Below are 22559 nucleotides of genomic sequence, written 5' to 3'. Positions count from 1 at the left end.
GAACATGAGCTGAAAGGGCAAGGCGACAGAGGGCACTCCATGTCTGTTAAGGAGGAAGGTATGGACAGGTCCAAACCACAATCGCCGACTCAGAATCTAGCTGCAAAGGACAAACACGAATGACTGGAGGCGAGGGAAAATGACTGCTTACTCTCTGCCTTTATGGTTTGTGAACAGACTTTGTGAGCCACATGTGCATCACCTATTTTTAAAACATTTTTCCAAAAAAAAAGTATTTCTGTATGAAAATACTCAAAATTGTATCCCCCCAAATCCCATTCCCAGTCTGGTTGACTAACAAATACCCAGCTTTCCTGAAAACTCAGCCCCTGCTCAGAACCTGGGAGTAGAATCTGCAGAACTGCTGCGCTCTTCCCGTTAACTCCTCAACCAGTGACGGGATGTCTGCAAACACAGAAAACGGAACAACTTCTGTCCAAGGCCTGGAGTGACGTGAGCTGCACCCACTATCTCCCATCCTTGTCCCCCAGCCCCTGAAGGAGAGGCTAAGGATCCATTCACATCTGCAAGCCACACTGAAGGGGTTACTTTGCTATTCTGAGAGCAAGTTGTGAAGCAATGAAGAGTGTGGGAATCACAGATGTGCCGGAGAAGTGCTCTCAACGAGCCCCCAGCTCCTGGGCTTTCCAAGGCAGCATTCGGGAAGGGTCCCAAGACACAGGAATTACATCACCTCTTACAAAGTTCTCATAGGTCAAACCCAGTTGGCCACCAACTTCATTCTACAGGGTAATCTATTTTTTCGATTCTGGAAACTTCAATCCTAATTCCCACTGAATTACTAAGAGCATTAACAGGCTTTTTTTTTTGGAGGGGAAAAATTTCTTAACAGAACATCAGAGTATTGCAACACTTTATTAATACAGTATTGGCTTAGAATTAGTAGCTGATGTAACAATTGCATGAAGCCAGATTCTGTGTATGGCAGAATACTCATACCTGATTTACGGACATTATTTAGCCATTTATTGGACAAAGGTCAAACTTTTTGTTTTTTATTAAGCACATTCCACAGTACAAAGCTGTCATGAATAATATCTGTACAATTTAACAGTTTCAATAGCTGTTCAGACACAAATTTCTTTCAAACAGATAATTGGCAAACATAATTAATTACAAGTTAGAATTAGACTATCCCAGTGCTTTAAAACATTAATATAGCAGTAATTTACAGTTGCTCAATTATGGTTAGCAAAATAAAGTCCAGAGTGTGGCTGGGAATTACTACTATAATCCCAGAAAAGTCAGAATTCCTTGGGTGCCAAAGTCCCCTGCTATAATTTCATAGGCACAATTCAAAGGTTGTGTGCATATTCAAAGGCCATGATCTCCCAAGGAACAAGAGGAACTTCTTTAATAAACATGCAAAAACAACAAAAAAAAATCCATTCGTTCCGAAGTACTGTCTCCTCCCGCCCTGCCCCTGGGCATTCCTAACAGGTTAGACCCACAAGCTGTCAAGGTGAAGGGCGGCCAAAGTGAAACAACTTCCAAGCCTCGGTCAAGCTTACGGCGTCTACCTTGGGATGGCGGTTTAGTTATTTATTTATTCATCTCCACACCTTGAGGCTCAACCTCTCAAAAACATAGAAAGTTAGTCACCTGTGGGAGGGAAGGATTACATATATGTGTATATGTATGTATATGTGTACACACACACACACACACACACACACACACACCTATATATGAAAGGAAGAACTAAAAACAGCAGAGTCAAGCCAGGACACAGCTAACACATACATGCGTTGATCCCACACCCAGAGGCCAGGGGCCTTCCCTTTACTTCTCAAGTGTGCTTCCACGGGAAGAGGTTTCCATCCCAGAAGACTACTGATTGGTCCTTTAAAACGCTGCAGACGTCCTTGGCCGTTGGAAACAATGACAAGGGGACAAATCAAAGCCTAATGCTGCTTGTGCAAGGGCAGAGGAGCACCGAGCGGATGCCACTGTCCTTCCCATGCATGGCCACTGTGACAGTACCAGTCACGCACTTGTGGCGGCACAGCACACGGGAGCAGAGAGAACCTGCCTGGGGCCACAGGAGCAGGTGACCCCAGAGATGGCTGGGATGGGATGCATGGGCGGGAGGCTTTGTACTGCCCAACAGTGCCCTGGCCTCAAGGTGGGTGTCTGGGCCTCACCTGCTCAGCGAACCCCAATATCTGAGCAGGCCCTGCTTGCCCCCAGGCAAGGCCAGGACCCAGGAGGTCTGGAGCCAGGGAAACTCAGGTCAATAGCATACGTAATAAGGATTTCTGACAGTGAAACCAAATGAATATTATGGGAAGTTGACCAGAAGTCCTCCGAGTTATTTATGAGGAAAAGACCAATAACAACAAAAATGTTTAAGGTACCTCTCTATTATATATACTGCACAACAAATAAAACATTTTTGTGTTAAACTTTAGAAGTTACATTAAACACACACCCATGCACACACGCACACGTGCGCGCACACACACACACACAATGACAATGACAAAATAAAACCACTGTATGAATACTGCAGGAAGGGTTCTAGGCTATCCACATCAACCCTGTTGTCAGGTTCTTGAGCCCAGCCCATGGCTAAGTGCGTCCACACTCTATATTAGTGTCTCAGGCACTGGGGCCAACGCCCTACTCCAGCAACCTTGAGGTTAAACTGTTATGTACATTATATCTACATGCGGATACAGTATTTTAAATTAGGAGGCAAGCACACATATAAAGGTGTTACTCTACCAAATATCAGGAGATGGCTGGGGAATAGAGAACAGTTAATGAAAGAAGAGAGCCATATTACCTGTTGGGAGATAATATAACTGGTGTATAGTTCTTTAAATTAAAAGAAACCAGTACACAAAGGAAGTGGAATTCAAAAAACAAAAATAAAAAATGTTACTGAAACAATCCCGAGAAATTTGTTCTCACTGTCCGACATGTTCCTAATACAAGTCAGAATTCATAATGACTTGGACGGTCAAAAGGAGAATGCTAACTTCTGCAAAGAAAAGCCCTGGACATTCTGGGTAGGTGTTTGGCACCCAAAATTTCACTGTAGAAGAATGCTGTTTCTTAAGGTCAGACCAAAGTGCAAAGCAGTATAAATTAGAGGCCAAGTCTTCTCTTGCCGGTTGCTTTTACTTCTGCAAAACACATTGTATGTTCCTTTTAATATGAACAATTTACATTTGAGGCATTAGATCTGTTCACTGGTGGCAGAGGAAATGGGCTTCTGTTCTACTTGAAGTCGGTGAAGCTAAGGTATCCTTCTCAAAGTAGAGCCGAGGTCGGAGGTGAAAAATGTCGGTACTTGAAGAGTTAGGCTGCTTTGCATCTACCCAGCGTCTAGAACCAATTCCAGCTTCGCAACTCAGCTGTGAACGAATTCCCGTAGGCATCTGGTAGCCATGTAGCCAGTAGTTCAATACTAGGAAACCCTGGGAGGCGAGGGGGAAGGGAGTAGGGATGGATAAACTGGTTAGACAAAGATGTACACACGGTGGCCCCGCCCATCCACACAGTCACCCGGCCTGACCAGCAGCACGCAGGTCTACTTCTCGGCTGGTCAGCGTAAGAAGCGAGAGGTGCAAGCTGCTTGGAGCGTATCACATGCCAGGCACGTTTACTTAAACCTCACACCACCCCGTAAGGTGGAAATGCTTCCTGTGTCTGCTTCACAAATAGGCAAAGGAAGGTGCAGAAATACTGCATCAGGTTCAGAGTTAATCCCGTAGTGACAGGGAGGGGCTTCACAGAGAGGGCGGCTGCACTTCAAGGCCCCAGCCCTGCCTCAGCAGCCCCCCCCCACGCCCAGCGCTCTCACCTCCCCCACGAGGCCACAGAATAGGCAATGTCAGTCAACAAACTTCCCCTGTCAGATGGGATGCCAACCATCAGAAACAATGTCTTTTTAAAATAAATTGTTTGTAGAAGGACAAGATGACACGCTCCACATTACATTGATCACAGCCTTGAGTTAAAAATACAGTTCAGGGGCAGGCATTGTGGCCACTGCTGTTTGGAGACTTCTATATCCCATTTTAGAGTGCTGCATTAACTCTTAGCTACTCCACTGGCAACTCAGCTTCCTGCTGACGGATGTGAGAGGCAGTGGGTGACAGTCTGAGTACTTGGGGCATCGCCCATGTGGGTGGACTCCCAGATAGAGTTCCTGGCTCCTGGCTTTCGCTTGGCCTAACCTTGACTACGGCGGGCATCTGAGAAGGGAACAGGGAAAAGGAAGCGCCTTTCTCACCTCTCTGTTACTCCATCTTTCCAATAAACAGTGTCTTTTTAAAAATACACCGTAGGCTGATACCTTGTTTTAATTTTTTTTAAAGTCCAAATCCATTCATATTACTTAATAATCAATGTTGTGTCAAATCCCCTTCAGACACTATGCTAAACCACTGGCCTAGATTAGAAAATCTAAAGTTACCTTAGGTATAAAATTCTACAGCAGAAAAAAAAGGTCTTAAGGGATGTATACTTAAGGTAACTTTCCAAAAGGTTGTAGGTTTTCATAAAGACCAAAAATCCTATTAAGTCTTCTCAATGAATATAAGGCAGATTACACTGTATTCACCACTGGTTTCCCAGAAAGGATGTTTAAGAGTATCTAACTTCTTCTGCAAAACCAGCACTCAAGAGATTAGAGGAGGACCTGTCGAACACAGCCAGTAGATCTAGTCCATCTCACAGAGGGTACCATGACCCTGTGTGTCCCAAGTCTTTGAACATGTTATCATTTAATCCAGACATGTCAAATACTTAGAAAATCCCATCCAGAGGCTGAAAAGGGTGGGCAAAGATATAATTAGGATTAACCATCAAAATAAATATTAAGATTATTTATATCTAACAATTTCAGAGTCATTTTCAAGAACAGGTAGAGTTACATACCACAATTTTTTAAAGCCTGAAATGATACAGAAGATTTAGTGTAAAATCAGGATGCTATTAGTGAAAGGACAGGCACAGAGGACCTGGAATCTAAAAGCAGACGCATATGTAAGGGGATAAGAATATTTTGAAAAAGGTGCTTGGGTATTTCAATGGAAGGAAGAAAATCTTTCCATCAGATAGTGCTGGAACTATCTAACTCCATCAAAAAGAATATCTACATTCTTACCTGATACCACACACAAAAACTTAACTCTAATTATCTAAGAGCTTACTGCAAAAGGTATAAAGTCTCTAACTTTTAAACCAATATTGGTCCAAACATGGAATCAGCAAGCCGCATGTGGCTGTTTAAATTTAAGTTTAAATAAAATGGTACTAAATCCAATTACAGGAGTGGTAGGCCCTAAGTTGGTCATAATGGCAGGTGAAAAAACTAATGAAGACTAAAAAACAAACAAACCAAAACATTGAAATTAATGAAGACTATCCAATGGAAATTCATGAGATTTGTTAACATTTGAGAACTCCATTGCTGCTGTGGATGAGACATTGAAAACCATGATGTGTGACAGAAATGAGTTAAAGAAGCGTGTTAAAGAGTTAATTCTAAGAACATCCCATAAAATAGGAACTGGAAACAGAGTCAAGGAAATAGCAGATAAGAAAAAGGATGGAAAATCAGACAGGGGTACAGCTTCAAGATTCATAAAAAGTGCTCTCTGGGAGCCAAACTCCAAGCATGCATCAGAAGTTACCAACAAAGGAATAAATTAAAATGAGCTTTTTAGTGTTGATGTACACATATTCAAAAAGCATATCATTTTTATTGTCACGAAATATCCAATTATGTGGCAATGAAAGGCTTAAATGTATTCCTTGATTTTATATGTAAAGATGTACTTCAGATTCGTAATGCAAAAAGTTTTTCCCCAAGAAAGATTATTTTTACTGATTTTCCCCATAGATTACTCAGAAGTTTCAATGTTCTGATCTATTTTATATTTTACCATCTCTTCTGATGACACTTACTTCTTTACATAGGGTAGTTTTGCAAGTATCATTTTATAAACAGCTGACTTGGGACTTTTTTTTGTTATCCTTAAAATCACTTTTAGAAGGTTTTAGGAGGCATAGAGAAGTCCATGAGTTGTGGCTGAAATGAAGTGCCTATAGTTTTCTTGGTATCACTTTTTCTGATTTTCCACTTACATGTTTTGGAGGCTGTATTAGTTATGTACAAGTGTTACAGAGCAACAGTGCATGCTGCGTAACCTGCTTAGGCAGAAGATAATTCCAAGATCACATTGTGTTTATATGCTGAGTTATTTCTCTGAAATATTTGTGGGAATATTACAGCCACACCCACCCTCCCAACCATCCCAGGGTCCCCGATGTGGGGCATGCTCCAAGGGCATTGCTGAAGTGGTTTTGATAGCTCAACTGTTCGGAATTGCTGCCAATCTCGTCACTCGAAGCACAATGAAATCTCTTCAGAATCCACTGGCTGACACAGTCCACCTTAGCGTCTCCACTTGCCCAGATGTTCACTGCCAACGCTTGGTTGGGCTGGTTGATCGATCTGTTGTCTTCTGCTGTGGTATCAGGTGTCCTCTGCAGGCTCCAACGTACTACCATATTCTCCATACGCACCTGGATATGCTGTCCACTGCTCCGTCTGAGCCACTGAGGAAGCTCAGCTTTGACACACGCACTCCATGGTCACACCATGGAACCTGCACTTCTCTTCACAGTTGGGGTTCTGAGTCGAGCAGTTTGATTGGGCAGACCCTCCAAGAAACTTCATCTGAAATGATCCCAGACCAGATTCTCGGGTGTGCTTGCCAGTACAATGTCCGGTACAGTCCATTGCTCCAATCAGCTTATGCATATGCTGGTGGTTGCAATTGCTGGGTCAGTTCTGTCTTCAGCCCTATCTTCCACATGAACCAATGGGTGTTGGAGCCCATCCGAATCCTGCCCACCACACACTTGGCCATGTAAACCAGTAGGAGCTACAGCCTGGTAGGAGCGACTCCCAGTAGCCCTCACCAGGCCCACCCCTGTCCTGGTAGAACCATCTGGAGAGTGCAAAATCCGGGAATGGGAATGGGCCTAGAGGGAAACAGTGGGCACCTCCCTCCTGGGATGCCACTCTGCCTGGTAAGTATGAGAACCAGGACTTGGACAGGCATGGCTAGACAGAGTGGCATCCGTTGGCAGATGTGTGGGATGCATAGTGGGGCTGGTTAGGTTAAACTAGGCTTCAATGCCCACTGACAAGTATGAGAGCTGAATGGGATGTGGGAGAGGCTGGACCAGTCTGCTGTACATACAGGTTAAATTTTTTGATGCCAGTCTGAATTTTAATTGTGTGTTCTTAATTTACATCATTATGTACTGGAATGCCAACTACAGCAAAGTACTGTAATTTCTGAAAAGGGAATTTAGGTTTTCTGTGATTAATTTTCCGTAAGTGACCTTGAATAATGGATTCCTAGATTTATTTATTTTTTTTTTTTTTGGAAAGATTTATTTTCTTTATTGGAAAGGCAGATATGCAGAGAGGAGAAGAGACAGAAACGAAGATCTTGCGTCTGCTAATTCACTCTCTAAGCAACTGCAATGGCCATAACTGTGCTGATCTGAATCCAGGAGCCAGGAGTCTCTTCTGGGTCTCCCATGCGGGTGCAGTGTCCCACTGCTTTCCCTGGCCAAAAGCCACTAGGCTACCATACTGGGCCCTTAATTTATTTTTATTTTAAGATACTGGAAGTGGTCTTAAACCTTAATGGATTTTGTGGAGCTTGTTGAACTCTGTAACGCACTGATGGATGCAGTCTTTCTCCTCTGATATAAGACAGCTTTTTAGGTGAACAAATATTTTTAGATATTCTATGTATTTTTTAACTTCTCAGATTTCTTGGCTTTTTAAAAAAATTTCTAGCTTCTTTTGAAGAAACTGTTAGATCAAGGATGGCATCGGTATTTTTGGCTTATTCACTATTAAAGACTGCATTTTTGTGTTTTTTAATTTCATAAAGAAAATGATTAAAACTATTATACAGTTACAGAAAAATTAATAGCCCACTGATTGATTTTTTTCAAGATTTATTTATTCTTAAAAGATAGTTACAGAGGCCAAGAAACACACATAACGAAATCTTCCATCTTCTGATTTACTCCCCAAATGGCTGCAATGATCAGAGCTGGGCTGGTCTGAGGCCAGGAGCCAGGAGCTTCTTCAGGCTTTCTCATGTAGATTCAGGGACCCGAGGACTTGGGCATCTCTCGCTGCTTTCCCAGGACATTAGCAGAGAGCTGATCAGACATGTAGCAGCTGGGACTTCAATGGATTCTCACATGGATGCTGGTGCCACAGGTGGTGGCTTTACTTGCTATGCCACAGCACTGCCACTCTCTCCCCTCCATTGGGTATTCTCAAGTGACTAATTTTTTCATTGTTTATTAGTAGTAATAAAAAGTTTGTGTACATCCTCCCCTCTCCGCCTGGGAAACAGCCTAGGCTGCATTGCACCTAGGCAAGTGTTGCACTGCTGGGAGAAAAGCAGCTAATAACTGACAGGCATCCTGGCCTGTGAATGGGTCTTCAGGCCCACCTGCGAGGTGGGTGCCACGTTCCAGAGCTCCAGGGATGATGGGTTCAGCAGGGTCCAAAGTTGCCTGGCCTGTTTCCTCAGGTCCACAAGCGGGCATAGCAGGGTCCAGGCCATCTGGCCTGGGTTCTCAGGTTTGCCCACACAGTGGGCACTGGGTCTGTGAACCCTGGGGGCATAGGGCCTGGTGGGGCCAGGTCGCCTTGCCTGGTTCCTCAGGCCGACCTGTGTGGCGAGTGCTGGGTCATGAACCTTAGGTGGGCTCAGCAGGGTCCAGGTCACCTTGGCCTGATTCCCCAGGTCTACCTGCACTGTGGGTGCCAGGTCTGTGAGACCGGGGCGGCAGGGGGGCACAGCAGGGCCCAGGTCGACTGGCCTGGTTATTCTGGCCCACCTACGTGGTGATGCCAGGTCCGTGAGCCCCAGCGGCGGGAGGTCATGTGGGGCCTGGGTGCCTGTCCTTGTTCCCCAAGCCCACCTGTGCAGCGGGTGCACCCTGGGCAGGGGGGTTCAGAAGGGCCCTCTGCCTGCTGGCAGCACTTATGGGGATTGGTGTGTGGGATTGCAGGGGGCCTGGGGTCAGCATAGATGGGGGCCTTCAGGGGCATGAGGGCTCTTGTTCTGGATTGGTGGTCTGACCACAAAGTGCATGTGTCAGAACTGGGCCTCTTCGGTGGAAAAGATGGAGCAGTGGGTGGCATACCCAGATGTACTTGAAAGATATGGATGCCCATTGGGGCCTGCAGAGGACATGTGGTACCATAACAGAAGAGGTCAGAAAAAAATTGGATAACTGCCCCAACCCAGCAATGACAGCAAATATATGGATGAACGGAGACTCTAATGTCGGTTATGTCAGTCAATGGATATTGGAAGGATTTGCTTATCCTTGGATTGGCAACAGCATCTCAGAACTATCGAAATCACTTACGCAGAACCCTTGGAACATGCTCCACCTCGAGGACCCCGGGTTGTTATCAGTGGCTGTTCCCCATCCCAGGGGACTGGGGCGGTTGGGGGGCTGACTGTGGCTTCCCTCCTTATCTCCCCCCTTGCTCCAGATACAGGAAGAAGAAAATTTGGAAATAATGGTCTCACCCACATTCTCCTAACCCCCCTTTTCTTCCCACCATGATGAATTAAACATTATCAAAAATAAAAATTTAAAAAAAAAAAAAAAAAAAGGAAATGTGCCTATTGATGTCACTGTAAATAGTTTTGTACAACTTCACTTTCTATCTTTGTCAAACCTGGTTGAGGATGTTACATTACTATACTTTTAATTATCTGTGATTATTTAAATCATAACATTCTTTGTCTTTAAGCCTGAAATTTTACTGATCACTGATTATTTCAACTTCATTAACCTGATTCTTAAAAAAAAAAAAAAAAAAAACTAAAGTTTAGAGCAGAAAAAAAAAAGGCAAAAGCAAACAAACTGGGTGGGGAGCAGGCCTTGATAATAGAGGCAGGGACCTGTGGGGTGATGGAAAGTGCTCATCATAAGGGTGGCTACAGGTGTTACACTTCAGGTACAGCAGAGACAGACTGCATTGGCCCTGGGTACCATTTCCCCCCCCCAAAAAAGTCACTGATGGATGCTCATCATATACCGTGTGTGGTACCACACACTGGTATTCACAATAAAGGGACTGCAGGGGAAGAAAACAGACACAAAACAAAACAATAGAAAAGAAATTAGGCCGCAGACTCAGTTTGGCCCCATGACAGTGTTGACCCCAGGTACAACAAACCTGGGGGACATCTATTGTCTGGCACTTGGAATCTAGATTAAGGAATGGCTGAAAAAGACAACTGATAACTAAGATACCAGGGGTTTCAAGATTCTGTACAAAGATTGCTGTCTTACTTTCAATATTCAATGAATAAGAAAGTATACATTGGTAAAAGTTATTAATACTTAACTGTTTCAAAAATATGAATTTGATTAATCACAAGTCTCTATAATGTGTATATTCATAGTAGTATGGACAGATGCAAATGTATTATTAAACTGACAAAGTTCAAAGTGCATGGAATTCACTGGCCCCTGAAAAATTCCCAGAATTGGAAACATGGTTGTAGATGTGTCATCAGTTCTGAGTACCTCACACATCTTCCAGATTGAATCTCCTTAGTAATCAAAACCACCTGACACTAATGCTTATGATGACTTTAAGTCTGCTCGTACCCACAGCAAAGGGCTGAGGTCACCTGCTCCATCCCATGGATAAGGGATGAGGCTTAGGGGCCTTCTTGACAAAAGCCTTCTTTGATCCACACAAAAGGGAAGGCTTGTGGTGGGTGGATAGTAGTGCGAGAGGGATTTTAAGTATCTGGTTAATTGTGTGCTTTTAAAAAAATATTTCTATTCAAAGATGGAACTGAAAAACTGGAAGGAAGGCAGGAGAGAAGCCTCTAACAGCCCAGAATAAAACTGCAGTTTACTGATGCTCAGTTGGTAAGATCTGGGAAGTAAGATGGAGACCAGTACTTCAAAAAAAAAAAAAAAAAACCATAATCTTCATTTGTCAATATAAATAACTCACAACATGCAAGATTTCGATTTTGGCCTTGTTGGGACATGGCTATAAAGATCCAGGCTTACAAATGAACTCTGTGAAAGTGGACGCAGCTAACAGACCAGAAGTCACGTCATCAAGAATCCAAATCGCCACCTTTTTCCCAGGGAAAGACGCAATCCATCAGCACACGTTAATGCTCACCAGAAAGGGTGAAAGTGCAGACTGTTATCTGGAGATGTATGTGTATGTTCTGGAGGGAGAGCGGGTCTCATTCTGGGCATTGGGAGGCACATTTAAGAAATCCCAAATCAAAATAGTGTCGTCGTGGGAGCTGCTGATGATCTGAAACTCATCAAACTGCAGCCGGAACACACGTCCAGAATGTTCCTAAAAAGAAAAAAATAATAAGAGCTTTGTGAATAAAATGACATCTTTATAACCTCCCATCTCTCACAAGCTGGAAATGCAACTGTTTCTCTACACTACCTAAACACTTTTCCAGAACTCAATGAGCTCTGTCCTTCAACCCAACAACAATTACTGCACTTTTCCTTCTAGTCTTCTCTTTCAGTAAATGTCGTATCCTGGATTCCAATACGCTCATACATCAAAGAAAAACAATGTGATCATCCCATAAGGGCCTTAGAAAGGTAAACAATAATATTTAACAATCATTTCTGATCTACTATAAAAACTAGATCTGGAGGGTGCCTGTTTTTTTTTTTTATTTATTTTTTTTTTTTAAAAACATGACTAGGAGTATCTGTCTCAAACTACAATGTCAAAATTCATGGTCAAGCATTTGATTTATATTCCAGTTCAAATCAAGAGGAAAACAATAGCTTCAACTTATAACACTACTCATACTAGTTAATGCAAAATGCAAAGAACTGGAAATAAATGCTAACATCACTAAACTAAGACAAATTTAAAAAAATCACCATTTTCAAAACACTTATTTCTTCCAAAATACAACAGAAACAGCCAGATCTAACAAGAAGGATACTGGTAAAGAGAAAGAAGTACTCCCATATGCACAAACTACATATGTACATAAACTAGAGACTGATGGAACATTCCACCCTTTCTTAACACAAACATGTACTGTCATAGACGTTCAAGGTTTCAGCTGCCCTGCTACCCCTTTAGAAAGAGCTCATAGAGATACAAATGCCAAACATCGTGATTTTGGCTACATGAACTCGAAGACCAATTTCAAGATCCAGAAGCTTCCTTGTGATCCGCAAGGAAGGGCTACATGCCAATGGCTATCTTTCAGCAAGAGGAACCAATTCCTGTTTCAGAAATCACATACCACCAACGTGCGCAAACACAGGGTGCTTGCTGGGGCCCGCGGATCCAGAGCTGCTTGTAAGTCCCAAACTTTAATTTTCCTACAAAGGAAAACGACATTGAGATTAGTAGAAAAGTTAACGTTTTATAAACTTCAAAGCATTTCATTGAAAAACAAAAAGAAAAGAAAAAGTACATTTGAAGACCAATTATGAAAGCTAATGGGCAATATGCCAATGTTTTACAAATTATTTGGAACAATTACACCATTTTGGAAAATCTGGAAGAATGATTATTTTAAGGGAGACAAAACCTGAGGTTGTGTTAGTTATGCAGTTCTGGCTTGACAAACTGTGTTGCCCACTGTGAACTAACCCGGGGCGCCCTAGGTGAGAACAGGCACGGACAGAGGCCGGGACTCCGTGTGCAACTCTGCAGACAGCCTTCTCTAAACGAGCAAATGCTTCAAGTAAGCAATGAGTTTTAACAGGTCAACCAATTAGCTTAGAAGATATCTGGTCTTCCTGAAAGGCCTATAGTTGCTATTTGCTCTGAAAAAGTCGTGAGATGGAGCCAGCACTGTGGCATAGCAAGTAAAGCTGCTGCCCAATTCCAGGGATGCCGGTTTAAGACCTGGTTGCTCCAAATCCAGTCCAGCTTCCTGTTGATGTACCTGGGGAAGCAGCAGGAGATGCCCAAATGGTGGGTCCCTGCACCCACGTGGGACAAAGAATCAAGTTCCTGGCTCCTGGTGGTCATTTGCAGTGTGAACCAGCAGATGGAGGATCCCCCTCTCTTTTTCTCTGCCTTTCAAGTTTAGTAAATAAATCAAACTTGAAGAAGAGTCAGGAAAGGAGGAGGAGAAAGGAGAAGAGGATGAGGCAGTAGTAGCAGTAGCAGCAGTAGTGGTGGTGATGGTTGTTGTGAGGTGTTTCAGGACAGGGCAGGGGTAAGGGAAGAAATTTAATCTTACTGAACTTACCAAAAAAGACTGGCTTAATTAATGGTTAGCCAAAGAACTGAATTTTCCCAAAGAATATACCACTCTTCCGGTTTACAGTGATGGTTAAAAGCAAAAACTTAGGAACCACTGTGGTTCCATTACTGTGTGGTTGGGGTTATCTGAAGTTGTCTTTCTGGGGCCTCATCTGATCAACAAGTATAATACCTGGACCTGGCACACACAAGGCTACTGAATCCTTCCTGAGGGAGTTATGACAATGCAAGCTAAACCTGGAGATACATACCCATCATAGGCACCACTGACAATCCTCTTGTTATCAAACCGGATGCATCGGACCAATTCCTCATGTCCCTCTAGGACTCGCAAGCAGGCACCACATTCAATATCCCATAGCCTGGAAGGAAAAAACAGAATTCTAGCAAAAACAACTTCCCTCATAATCCTCAAGTTCTTTCTGTCTATTCCACATAGAAGTGATTTTCCACTGTCCTTAACTTCTTTACTTCTAGCTCACACATAGTCCACACTATATATACAAAGCTATTTATGTATGAGGATCCTTCAAATCATGGACTTTGAAATCCATTCACTTTTCTAGATTAGTTACATGAAGAAATCATAGAAAACTAGTATTAACAAAGGGGGCTTTCTCTGGCTCTCTATGATCCAGTGAACATTTCTCCAGCTGCCCTCAGCACACCTTGCTTAGAAAGTGATGACTAGACAGGTAGTGTGTGTGCACGCATGCGTGCAATGTACTGGGTAAAAGTGCCTGTATCACCAGACTCCCACAAGGGAACTGGTTCAAGATTCAGCTGCTCCATTCCCAGTCCAACTTTCTGCTAATGAGCCTGGAAAAGCAGCAGAAAAGATGTCCCAAGAGACTTGGGCCCTTTACTAACATGGGAAATCCAGAAGGTCCAGACTCCTAGCTTTGGCCAATGGTTGTGGCCATTTAGGGAGTGACCCAGCAGGTAAGATTCTCTCTCTATCATATAGATATAAACATATATCTTTCAAATAGATAAATTTTTAAAAATAAATAAAGAAAAAAAATTGAATGTTTCTCTAGAGCCATTAGCACTGCCATGGAGACTCAAAGCAGTCCCCAGTACTCTGTAGAATCGCGAAGACTCCAATGAGGATGTTAAGGACTATTTATTGTTGAAACATTAGGCAATAGCACAAAGCATGTCAAACACAGCAGAACCAAGACATAAGTTTTAAATCAGCTTTTGTCGTAGATATCTTAGAATTTTAAGTGATAAAACTTAGAACAGATGTTGCTTTTTCTGAAAACTTCATTTTGCTCAAACAGTAGGCAATCTGGGTTAGTCATGTACGTAAACCTACTGGTTTGTGCTGGAAAAGGGGGAAAATGGCATGAGAGAGTCAGATATTTAGGGGATCTTAGTTAAATAGTAAATGTCTAAATTTTGAAGTGCCCCAGCATTCGGCACTCCCTGCTGGAGTTGAAGGTGTAAAAGTTCTGTGACCTAGGCATATCTGGGAAGAATGGTCGGAGTGAACACTGTTTTTCCATTTATTATCAACCATTTGTGCATTAGGACGGGGAGATGAGTCAACCCTGGGGAGATAAGCCATTCTGTCAGCACACCAACTCTCACCCACCTGATGGTATTATCTGACGAGCCACTGACGACCAGTCGATCCCTGTACTGCAGACAGGCAATGCCTCGCTTGTGCCCATTCAGAGTGCGAACGAATTCACAGGTACTCGTACTCCAGACCTGCAGGGCAAATTAGCAATATTTTAAAGAATGGATGCAGAAAATTCTGAAACACACTTTCAAAAATAAAGATTTTCTGCAATTAATCCAAATATCCGATTATAAAATACATTCTCCTTAACTCAACATTGAAAGGCTGGGGACACACTGGACAGCACTGTCTTGGCTGCTTAGTGTTACAACTAGAGTGAGATACGGAGGGAAGCTGCAAAGTTTCCAAAGTTCAAGATCATCACAAAGACAACATTTCCATGATGGTGAAGCCACTCATTTGCCTAAGGGAAGTGGTTTGGGTCAGATTTTACAATTTTATGTCAGCTGATATGTCAAACCCAATGTACCTGGTGGAAAGGTGCTTCACTTTCACACCCGCCTCTTTTTCACCACAGTTCTTTTTCCAGTGTTGTTCATTTTTATCTAACTGAAAGGCCAAGCTGCTGTGGCCACTGGAAAATGAGCCGCTAGACCGACGATCTCTGCCTTTCCCTCTTTCTGACACTCTTTCACAGAATCAAAATAAACCTTTTTTAAAATTTGTGAAAAGGAAAGCCTATATAATGAGGTAAAATAATTTACAAAATATGCACCTGGTAAGGATCTTGTATCCAGAATACATAAAGAATACTTGAAACTCAGTAATAAAAAGTCAAACTCCCCAATTTTTAAAATAGGCAACAGACTTAGACATTTCTCCAAAGATGATATGTAATTAAGTCAATAAGCACATGAAAAGATACAGAATATCACCAGTTATTATAATAAACAAAGCAAAACTAGAAACCCTTGTACATCAGGTCAGACACAACAAAAAAGACAGGTAACAGCAAGTGTCAACAAGAATGCGGAGAAATCCTCCAGCTGATATCATCAGACAGCTGCTGTGGCAACGAGGCCAGACCGTCTCGGACTTCCAGGCACTGGTCTTGTGCTCATTGCTGTGACTACAAAGGAAATCAACACATATAAATCCTAGCTGCTGAGTTTCCAGACCACTCAATCCAAAACTTGACGCAACACAGCCCATGATTTGTGGGGCTGGGTATCAGAATATTGTCTAGCACTGGTCATTAAAAGACAATTTTTCTTAACAAGTTGAAACCTTCAGATACCGCTGGCATGTTTGTAAAATAGTGCAGCCATGCTGGAAAAACAGACAGGTAGTTCCCCAAAATATTAAACACATCCCAAGAGAACTGAAAATACACAAACATGCAATAACTACACAAATGTTTACAGCAGCATTATTCATAACAGTAAAAACAAAACTTGAAGCAACCACAAAAATCACACATGAGGCTGCATTATCATGAAATGTCTAGAACATTCTGTCTCCACAGAGACAGGTGTCAAGGAGGTAACTGCCAGGGGCTAGGAGGGCCAGATGGGGACTGAGGTGTATGGATGTGAAGTTTTCTAGATAAAAACACTTCAGAATTACACAGTGATGATTCTAAACACTGTAATTGAGCTGAAAGGTTACTAAATTGTAGATCCCAAAATAATGAATATTATGGTATGGAAATTAAATCTCAGTAAATCTGTCATAAATATGGAAGACAACAGAATTTTGAGAAGTTCACCTGAAATCAGATTTGCAATGACCATATCCTATGGACCATTCCAGTCTACAGCTGCTTGTCCCATGTCAATCTAGCTTTCTGAAAGCATGCATGGGTCCTACTGACCACATCTCCAATACCCAGCCCAGGGTCTATGGCAAGACATGTTCTCGAACCCCTGAAATACCTATCCACATGTCATTTCATCAAAGAGGACTTTCCTCGTTCTGGGCCTACAACATCTTCCCACCTAGCCTCACTCTGCATATACATAGACAGGAAGGTTGCAAGGGTTCACCTGTACGGATGGAGGAGAACAAACATCTTGCCATGTACTAGGTTGTCTCTATTTTCTCTCTGGTCTAAAAGAGACAAGAGCAGGCAGGGCTGTAACTGCAGACACACTTACTTTGATGGTCCTGTCACCGGAAGCAGATACAATGTACTTATCGTCGAAGTCTACTACATTGACAGCAGCGCGGTGGCCAACCAGGACACGGCGTAAAGTGATATCGGTGGCCGAAGCCATGTCCCACACGGCAATGGAGCGATCCTTGGAACATGTCACCATCAGTCCATTGCTAAAGCGTAAGTGCAGCACAGCCTCATTGTGGTGGATCAGCGTGTTGAGAACTTCACCTGTGTTCACATCCCAGACTCTGGTTGAAAAGAGAAATGCAAGATGTCTAATTACTGAGAAAGCAAGGAAAAGATTCAAGTGCCTAAAATGTAAGTTTATTCTTTTTCTTTCGTTCATTTTTTTTCCCTAGAGAGATAGATGAATAAAAAAGCTCCCATCTACCGGTTCACTCCCCACTTGCCTGCAATAGCAGAACCAAGAACTGGTAACTCAGTCTAGGCCTCCCAAACATGTGGTGAGGATGCACTTATTTGAGCCATCATTGTCTGCATGACGAGCTTAAGTCACAAGGTAGAACCAGAAATCAAATCAGCACTCCAATGTGTGACACACGTCTCAACCTCTAGGCTAATCACCTACTCCTTGTGTCCATCTTTAACGTACCGGGTACATGCTTAAAAGGAGCCCCCCAAAACAATTTATTTGCTGAGAAGTGTTGAGATGGTTGACTTGAAAGTCAGGTATTCAGTGACAATGTAGGCTCAGGCTGACAGCAAATGACTCCTCAGAAAAGTAGACTTTGCGCTGAGTCTGAGATGACCAGAAGAAGGAGGTGTGATGGCTGAGGAGTTGAGTACAGTGCTGAAATCACTTAAGCTCTTACTGACGTCTACCAGACCTCCAGGGCTCTTCAAGACTTACACTGCAACTTGGAAACTAGACATCATGATGTCTCATCCATCACCACACCCATTTCTATACTCAGAATGAGTCTTCTAACTGCTTCATATTTGAGATGCTAGGTTTGGGGGCATAGTCTTCCCCACAGCCTATCTCTTCTGTACCTCCAACCCTCAAAAGGAGAAGTTCATGTCTTCCAGAAGGGAAGGCTGAGACCTCTGAGACTGAGATGTGACTTATGGGAGAAGCAGCAGCCTGGAGTCAAGGGCGGGCAGGGGATCCTTGCCTGCTGTGAGCCAAGACTCAGGAAAGTCCACAGGGGTCAAGGAGAGGAGTGAAAGGTTGGAGAACATGGAGACCTAGAGAAAGGCTCTCAAGAGGCGGAATTTCCCTTTAAGTCACCTGCACAGCAGCAGGACAGCCCAGCTGAGATAGTATTCAAAGACCTCTAATCAGAAAGATTCATCACTACACCCAACTCCAAAGCTGGGGGAAGACATCCTTGAGCCCACAGCACAGGAACGGATCTCGGTAATATTCCTTATATTCCTTTTCTACTCTCTTGACCTTCAACTAACTGTCACTGCTCTCCTTCCAAGAAGGAATGCTGCCATTTTCATCCTTGAAACTCCTAGATGGCACCTGAAAATCGAAGTTTCCATTACTGGTAAGGCATAATCTTATCCAATAGCAATTTGAGGTTCAAACTGTACCAGCTATTTGAATGTGCAAATCAGTTTGCCTGTCTGGCTGTGGTGTCCTAATTCATCTATGAAAATGAAGCTACTATCTATCAACTTGGGAAAAGACGGAATGAAAACCTAATAGTATAATATTTTACAAAATACCTAACCATCCATCTATCTGGCTTTCAGATTTCACTCTTCCTAGAGTTTCTCAAAGCTTTGGCAATCTGTGGCAAGATGTCTCAAATGCTGCTGGGGAGGCCCACCTCTCCTGTCAGATAGACTGGGTTCCAATCCTGGCTTTTCCTGTTAATGGGTACCCTGGGAGGCACCAGGTGATGGCCCTGCCACCTGGGTCCCTGCCACCCACACGAGATACAGATCGAGTCCTGGCCTCCTGGTTTCAGACTACCCGATCCTTGGCTATTGTGGGCATTTGGGGAGTGAACCAGTAGATGAAAAACTTCTCTCAGTCTCTCTCTCTCCACTTTACAAATAAAATGGAAGTAAATACAGCAAGTAAAAGCAATAAGGTGTGTGTGCATGTGTGTATTCTTGTGTGTGCACATGCATGCCAATCCCAAAAAGTGTAATTCCCAGTCTCCTTATGGAAGTCTTATGAGTTCAGGGCATCAAGCCAAGATCACTTACCTTACAGTAGAATCTGAAGAACCAGTTACAATAACACGCTCATCATACTGCAAACAGAGGACTGAGCCCGTGTGTCCTGTTAACACTTTCAAACATTCAAGGCTTGTTTTATCCCAAATCTGTTGAGACCAGATCAATCACAAATGACAATTTAGTACATTATATCTTATGTTACTGTCATATTTTATGAGCTCAATCAAAAAAAATAAAACACACTTTATTTACAGTAAATAAAGAGTTAAATATCAAACATGGGAAATGACAAGAAAGAATGGGACAAGTGAACTGAAAACTTGGGTTCCCATGTAACATATGTGGCTTTGTCAGTACCGTCAGAAACTGAAAACCACACAAATATACTTCAACAGCTAAATGTTTAGCACCCCAAAACACTACTCAGCCATTAAAAAATAACGGGATAAAACCATTACTATGCCTAACACAGATCAATCTCAAATTCACTCTATTAAGCACAGGAAGCCAGACTCAAGAATCCATTACACGGGGGCCCAAAGCAATGTATCAATTGGCTAAAGTCCTCACCTTGCAAGTACCAGAATCACATATAGGTACCAGTTTGTGTCCCAACTGTTCCATTAAGCTCCCTGTTGATGGCCTGGGAAAGTAGTAGAGGATGGCCCAAAGCCTTGGGACCCTGCCCCCACGTTGGAGACCCAGAAGAAGCTTCTGGCTTCAGATCAATTCAGTTCTGGCCATGGGGCCATTTGGGGAGTGAACTAGTGGCTGGAAGATCTTTCTGTCTCTCCTTCACTTCGTAAATCTGCCTTTCCAATAAATAAGTTTTTAAAAATTTTCATTATTTGCACACATGTGGAAGAAGCTGCTGGTTTCTGGCTTCAGAACAGCTCAGCTCCAGCCATTGTGGCCATTTTGGGAGTGAATCAGTGCATGAAAGACCTTCCATATCTCCTTCTCTCTGTAAATCTGCCTTTCTAATAAATCTTTAATAAAAAAGATTGAGGGCGGGGCGGTGAGGAGAGGAGGCCATGACCAGGTCATTTGGCTATTACAGTTCTAGCCCCTGTGTGTCTGCTTTAGGTGACCTTCCTGTACGTATATCACAATTCAGTTCTTTAAAAACCCAGAAGCGCTCTTACACAGACAAAATAATATAGAATAGAATCTGTCAAATCAGCCATCCAGAGATTAAATATTGAGAAACAACCCAGTATGATCGCTATTGAACAGTGAATGCTAACAACACAAGGGGCTCTTTCATTAACTTGCGCTATTAGCTGAGCCCTTCTCAGAAACAATAAAAAGTAGCAACTAAAACGGACAGGTAAACTAGCCATACTCTGACTAGCTAGCAAGGTAGCAAAGCCTTTAGATACTGAGATATTTTCTGGTTATATCTAGATGCAGAATACAGAATATCAGTGTCCCAGACAAGTGAGGATCCATGATTTAGTGAAACATAAAAACCAATCAGTAAATGAACAGGCTATTATTACAATGTCTAACACCTAACCACCATTCTAAAAATGCTACGTATATAAAACGCTGTCACACTTACCTTAATGGAATTATCTCGTAGGCCACTGATAATTTTTTCATCATCATACTGTAAACAGTAGACACCTTTACTATTTTCAGAGCGACACTGAATCCTCTGCAAGTTGTGTCTGCCACACCGCCAATTAGATTCTATAGTCTAGTGGGCAAAAAAAAAAACAGGAGACAAAATGAGTTTCTGTGAACCAACTCTTCTACTAGGTTTCAGAATTTGGCACTGCTTCCAGAAACAGCATACCACTGATACCCCAATCTTAGTTTGCATAAGTGTCTGTGGATAGGAACTGTGCTCTTTTCCAAGTAATATATGAGCCCACCAACTTTTTTCCTCTAACTTTTCCTGTTCTTCTGGCAACTATAACAGAATTTCCAATGAGTTTTAGGTTAGGTTTGAAATAGCTCAGAATTCAATATGGTTGAAGAATGCCATTTGCACCCAAAACATACAAATAAATAATAACTCACTGGGTCACTCCTTAATTTCAATTAAAATATTTGGCAAAATACTGTAGCCATCATTAAGCATACTCTGACAAACCATGTATCAAGTAAAGCATTGTCTTGAGCACTGAGAAAAGATATTGAGCAACAACTACATGCCAACTACATAGGAAGAATTTTATCTGTTATCAATCTCCCTCCAGACAAAAGTTGCTTTAGAGTAATAAGACTAGAACGTGCCAGCCTTATATTTTCATTCTTTCTTTTTCATGCAACTTTTCCTAAAATGTTATTGTATGCCAACTGGGAATACAAAGGACAACAGGAAGTACACTGCATTCCAAGGAGGCACCAGTCCAGATCTAGGGACACACTGAACAGATACATGATTACTGACTTAAAGTGACGGTGCAGTTTACGAGTTTGCAATTTTCCAATAGTGCAAAAGCAGTGAGTTCAACAGAAACCAAACTTCTGATCTGTTTCTAAGCTAGCAGTAAGTGATACATTACTCACTTGTGCATTGCAGCCACTGGTAACACACCCACTTTCCAGGCGACTATGTAATCATGGGGCCAACACATTTTCAACTTAGAATATTATCAACTTAAAATGAATTTATCAGGATGTAAGCCTATCATAAGTTGAAGAACATCCACACTCTAAGTTTATTTGGCAAAAGGTGTGCAATAAACTTGGGAGAAGTTATTGTTTCCATTACACAAACAATTACAAAGACTCAGCTTATCCCAGATTACACAATTGTTAATTGGACTAGCCAGAAATCACACCCAGTTTCTTGTGACACTCAGCCCAGGCTTTTTTGCTACTACCATACTGAATGCCTATATGGAAGAACAGTCCTCGTCTTTGAGGCTATAAATGTAAGATGTTAAGATCAGTACTAATGCCAGATAAAATAGGAATGTGTCAAATGAGTGATAAAAATTCTAAATGCTGCAAGACCTCAGGAGAACAAGAGACCATTGGGTGGCCCGAAACCACTGGTTGAAGTGTGATGAGGAAGTAGTTCATGCCCGGGGCACTGCAAAACTTAGCCTCTGGTAAAGATGCAAGCGATTTTTCAGGATCAAAAGATTCAATGGCTGTTCTAAGAATAACCAAAGTCTGAATTCCCGATCGTTGGAATTGGGGGTCAGCAGGGACCATAACTGGTAACACTTCAGTTCAGAATATAATCTGAGTAGCTAGAAGTTGAATGACTTGCTTTGCTTTGTTGAAGAAAGGAGATAAACCCCATCTCTGTTCAGAACAAGCACTTTACTTCATCTGCTCTGCTGGTATCTAACCATATTTCCTCATATTTTGAAGGCAGTAAGCATCTGTATGTTGTAAAACTTTCT

The 22559-nt window shown here is 42.5% G+C and overlaps 1 protein-coding gene and 1 pseudogene across 11 annotated transcripts in view; one reads left to right on the top strand and one right to left on the bottom strand.

Moving 5' to 3' along the window:
• Positions 1-22559, bottom strand: part of FBXW11 (F-box and WD repeat domain containing 11) — a 120337-nt gene that overhangs the window by 18703 nt on the left and 79075 nt on the right. For all 11 annotated transcript variants that reach the window (XM_058677852.1, XM_058677858.1, XM_058677854.1 and 8 more), the window contains 7 exons: positions 20756-20893; positions 19219-19337; positions 17030-17279; positions 14943-15061; positions 13594-13704; positions 12369-12447; positions 11261-11440 (listed from right to left, as the gene is read on the bottom strand). In XM_058677852.1, the coding sequence (XP_058533835.1) occupies positions 11279-11440; positions 12369-12447; positions 13594-13704; positions 14943-15061; positions 17030-17279; positions 19219-19337; positions 20756-20893 (978 nt within the window). In that variant the 3' untranslated portion in view covers positions 11261-11278. The remainder of the gene's footprint in view (positions 1-11260; positions 11441-12368; positions 12448-13593; positions 13705-14942; positions 15062-17029; positions 17280-19218; positions 19338-20755; positions 20894-22559) is intronic.
• LOC131482683 (nuclear nucleic acid-binding protein C1D-like) lies at positions 5183-5867 on the top strand (annotated as a pseudogene).

The sequence above is a fragment of the Ochotona princeps genome, chromosome 19 (genome assembly GCF_030435755.1).
Source record: "Ochotona princeps isolate mOchPri1 chromosome 19, mOchPri1.hap1, whole genome shotgun sequence".
Taxonomy (NCBI): Eukaryota; Metazoa; Chordata; class Mammalia; order Lagomorpha; family Ochotonidae; genus Ochotona; species Ochotona princeps.
This window is presented reverse-complemented; position numbering and strand designations above follow the sequence as displayed.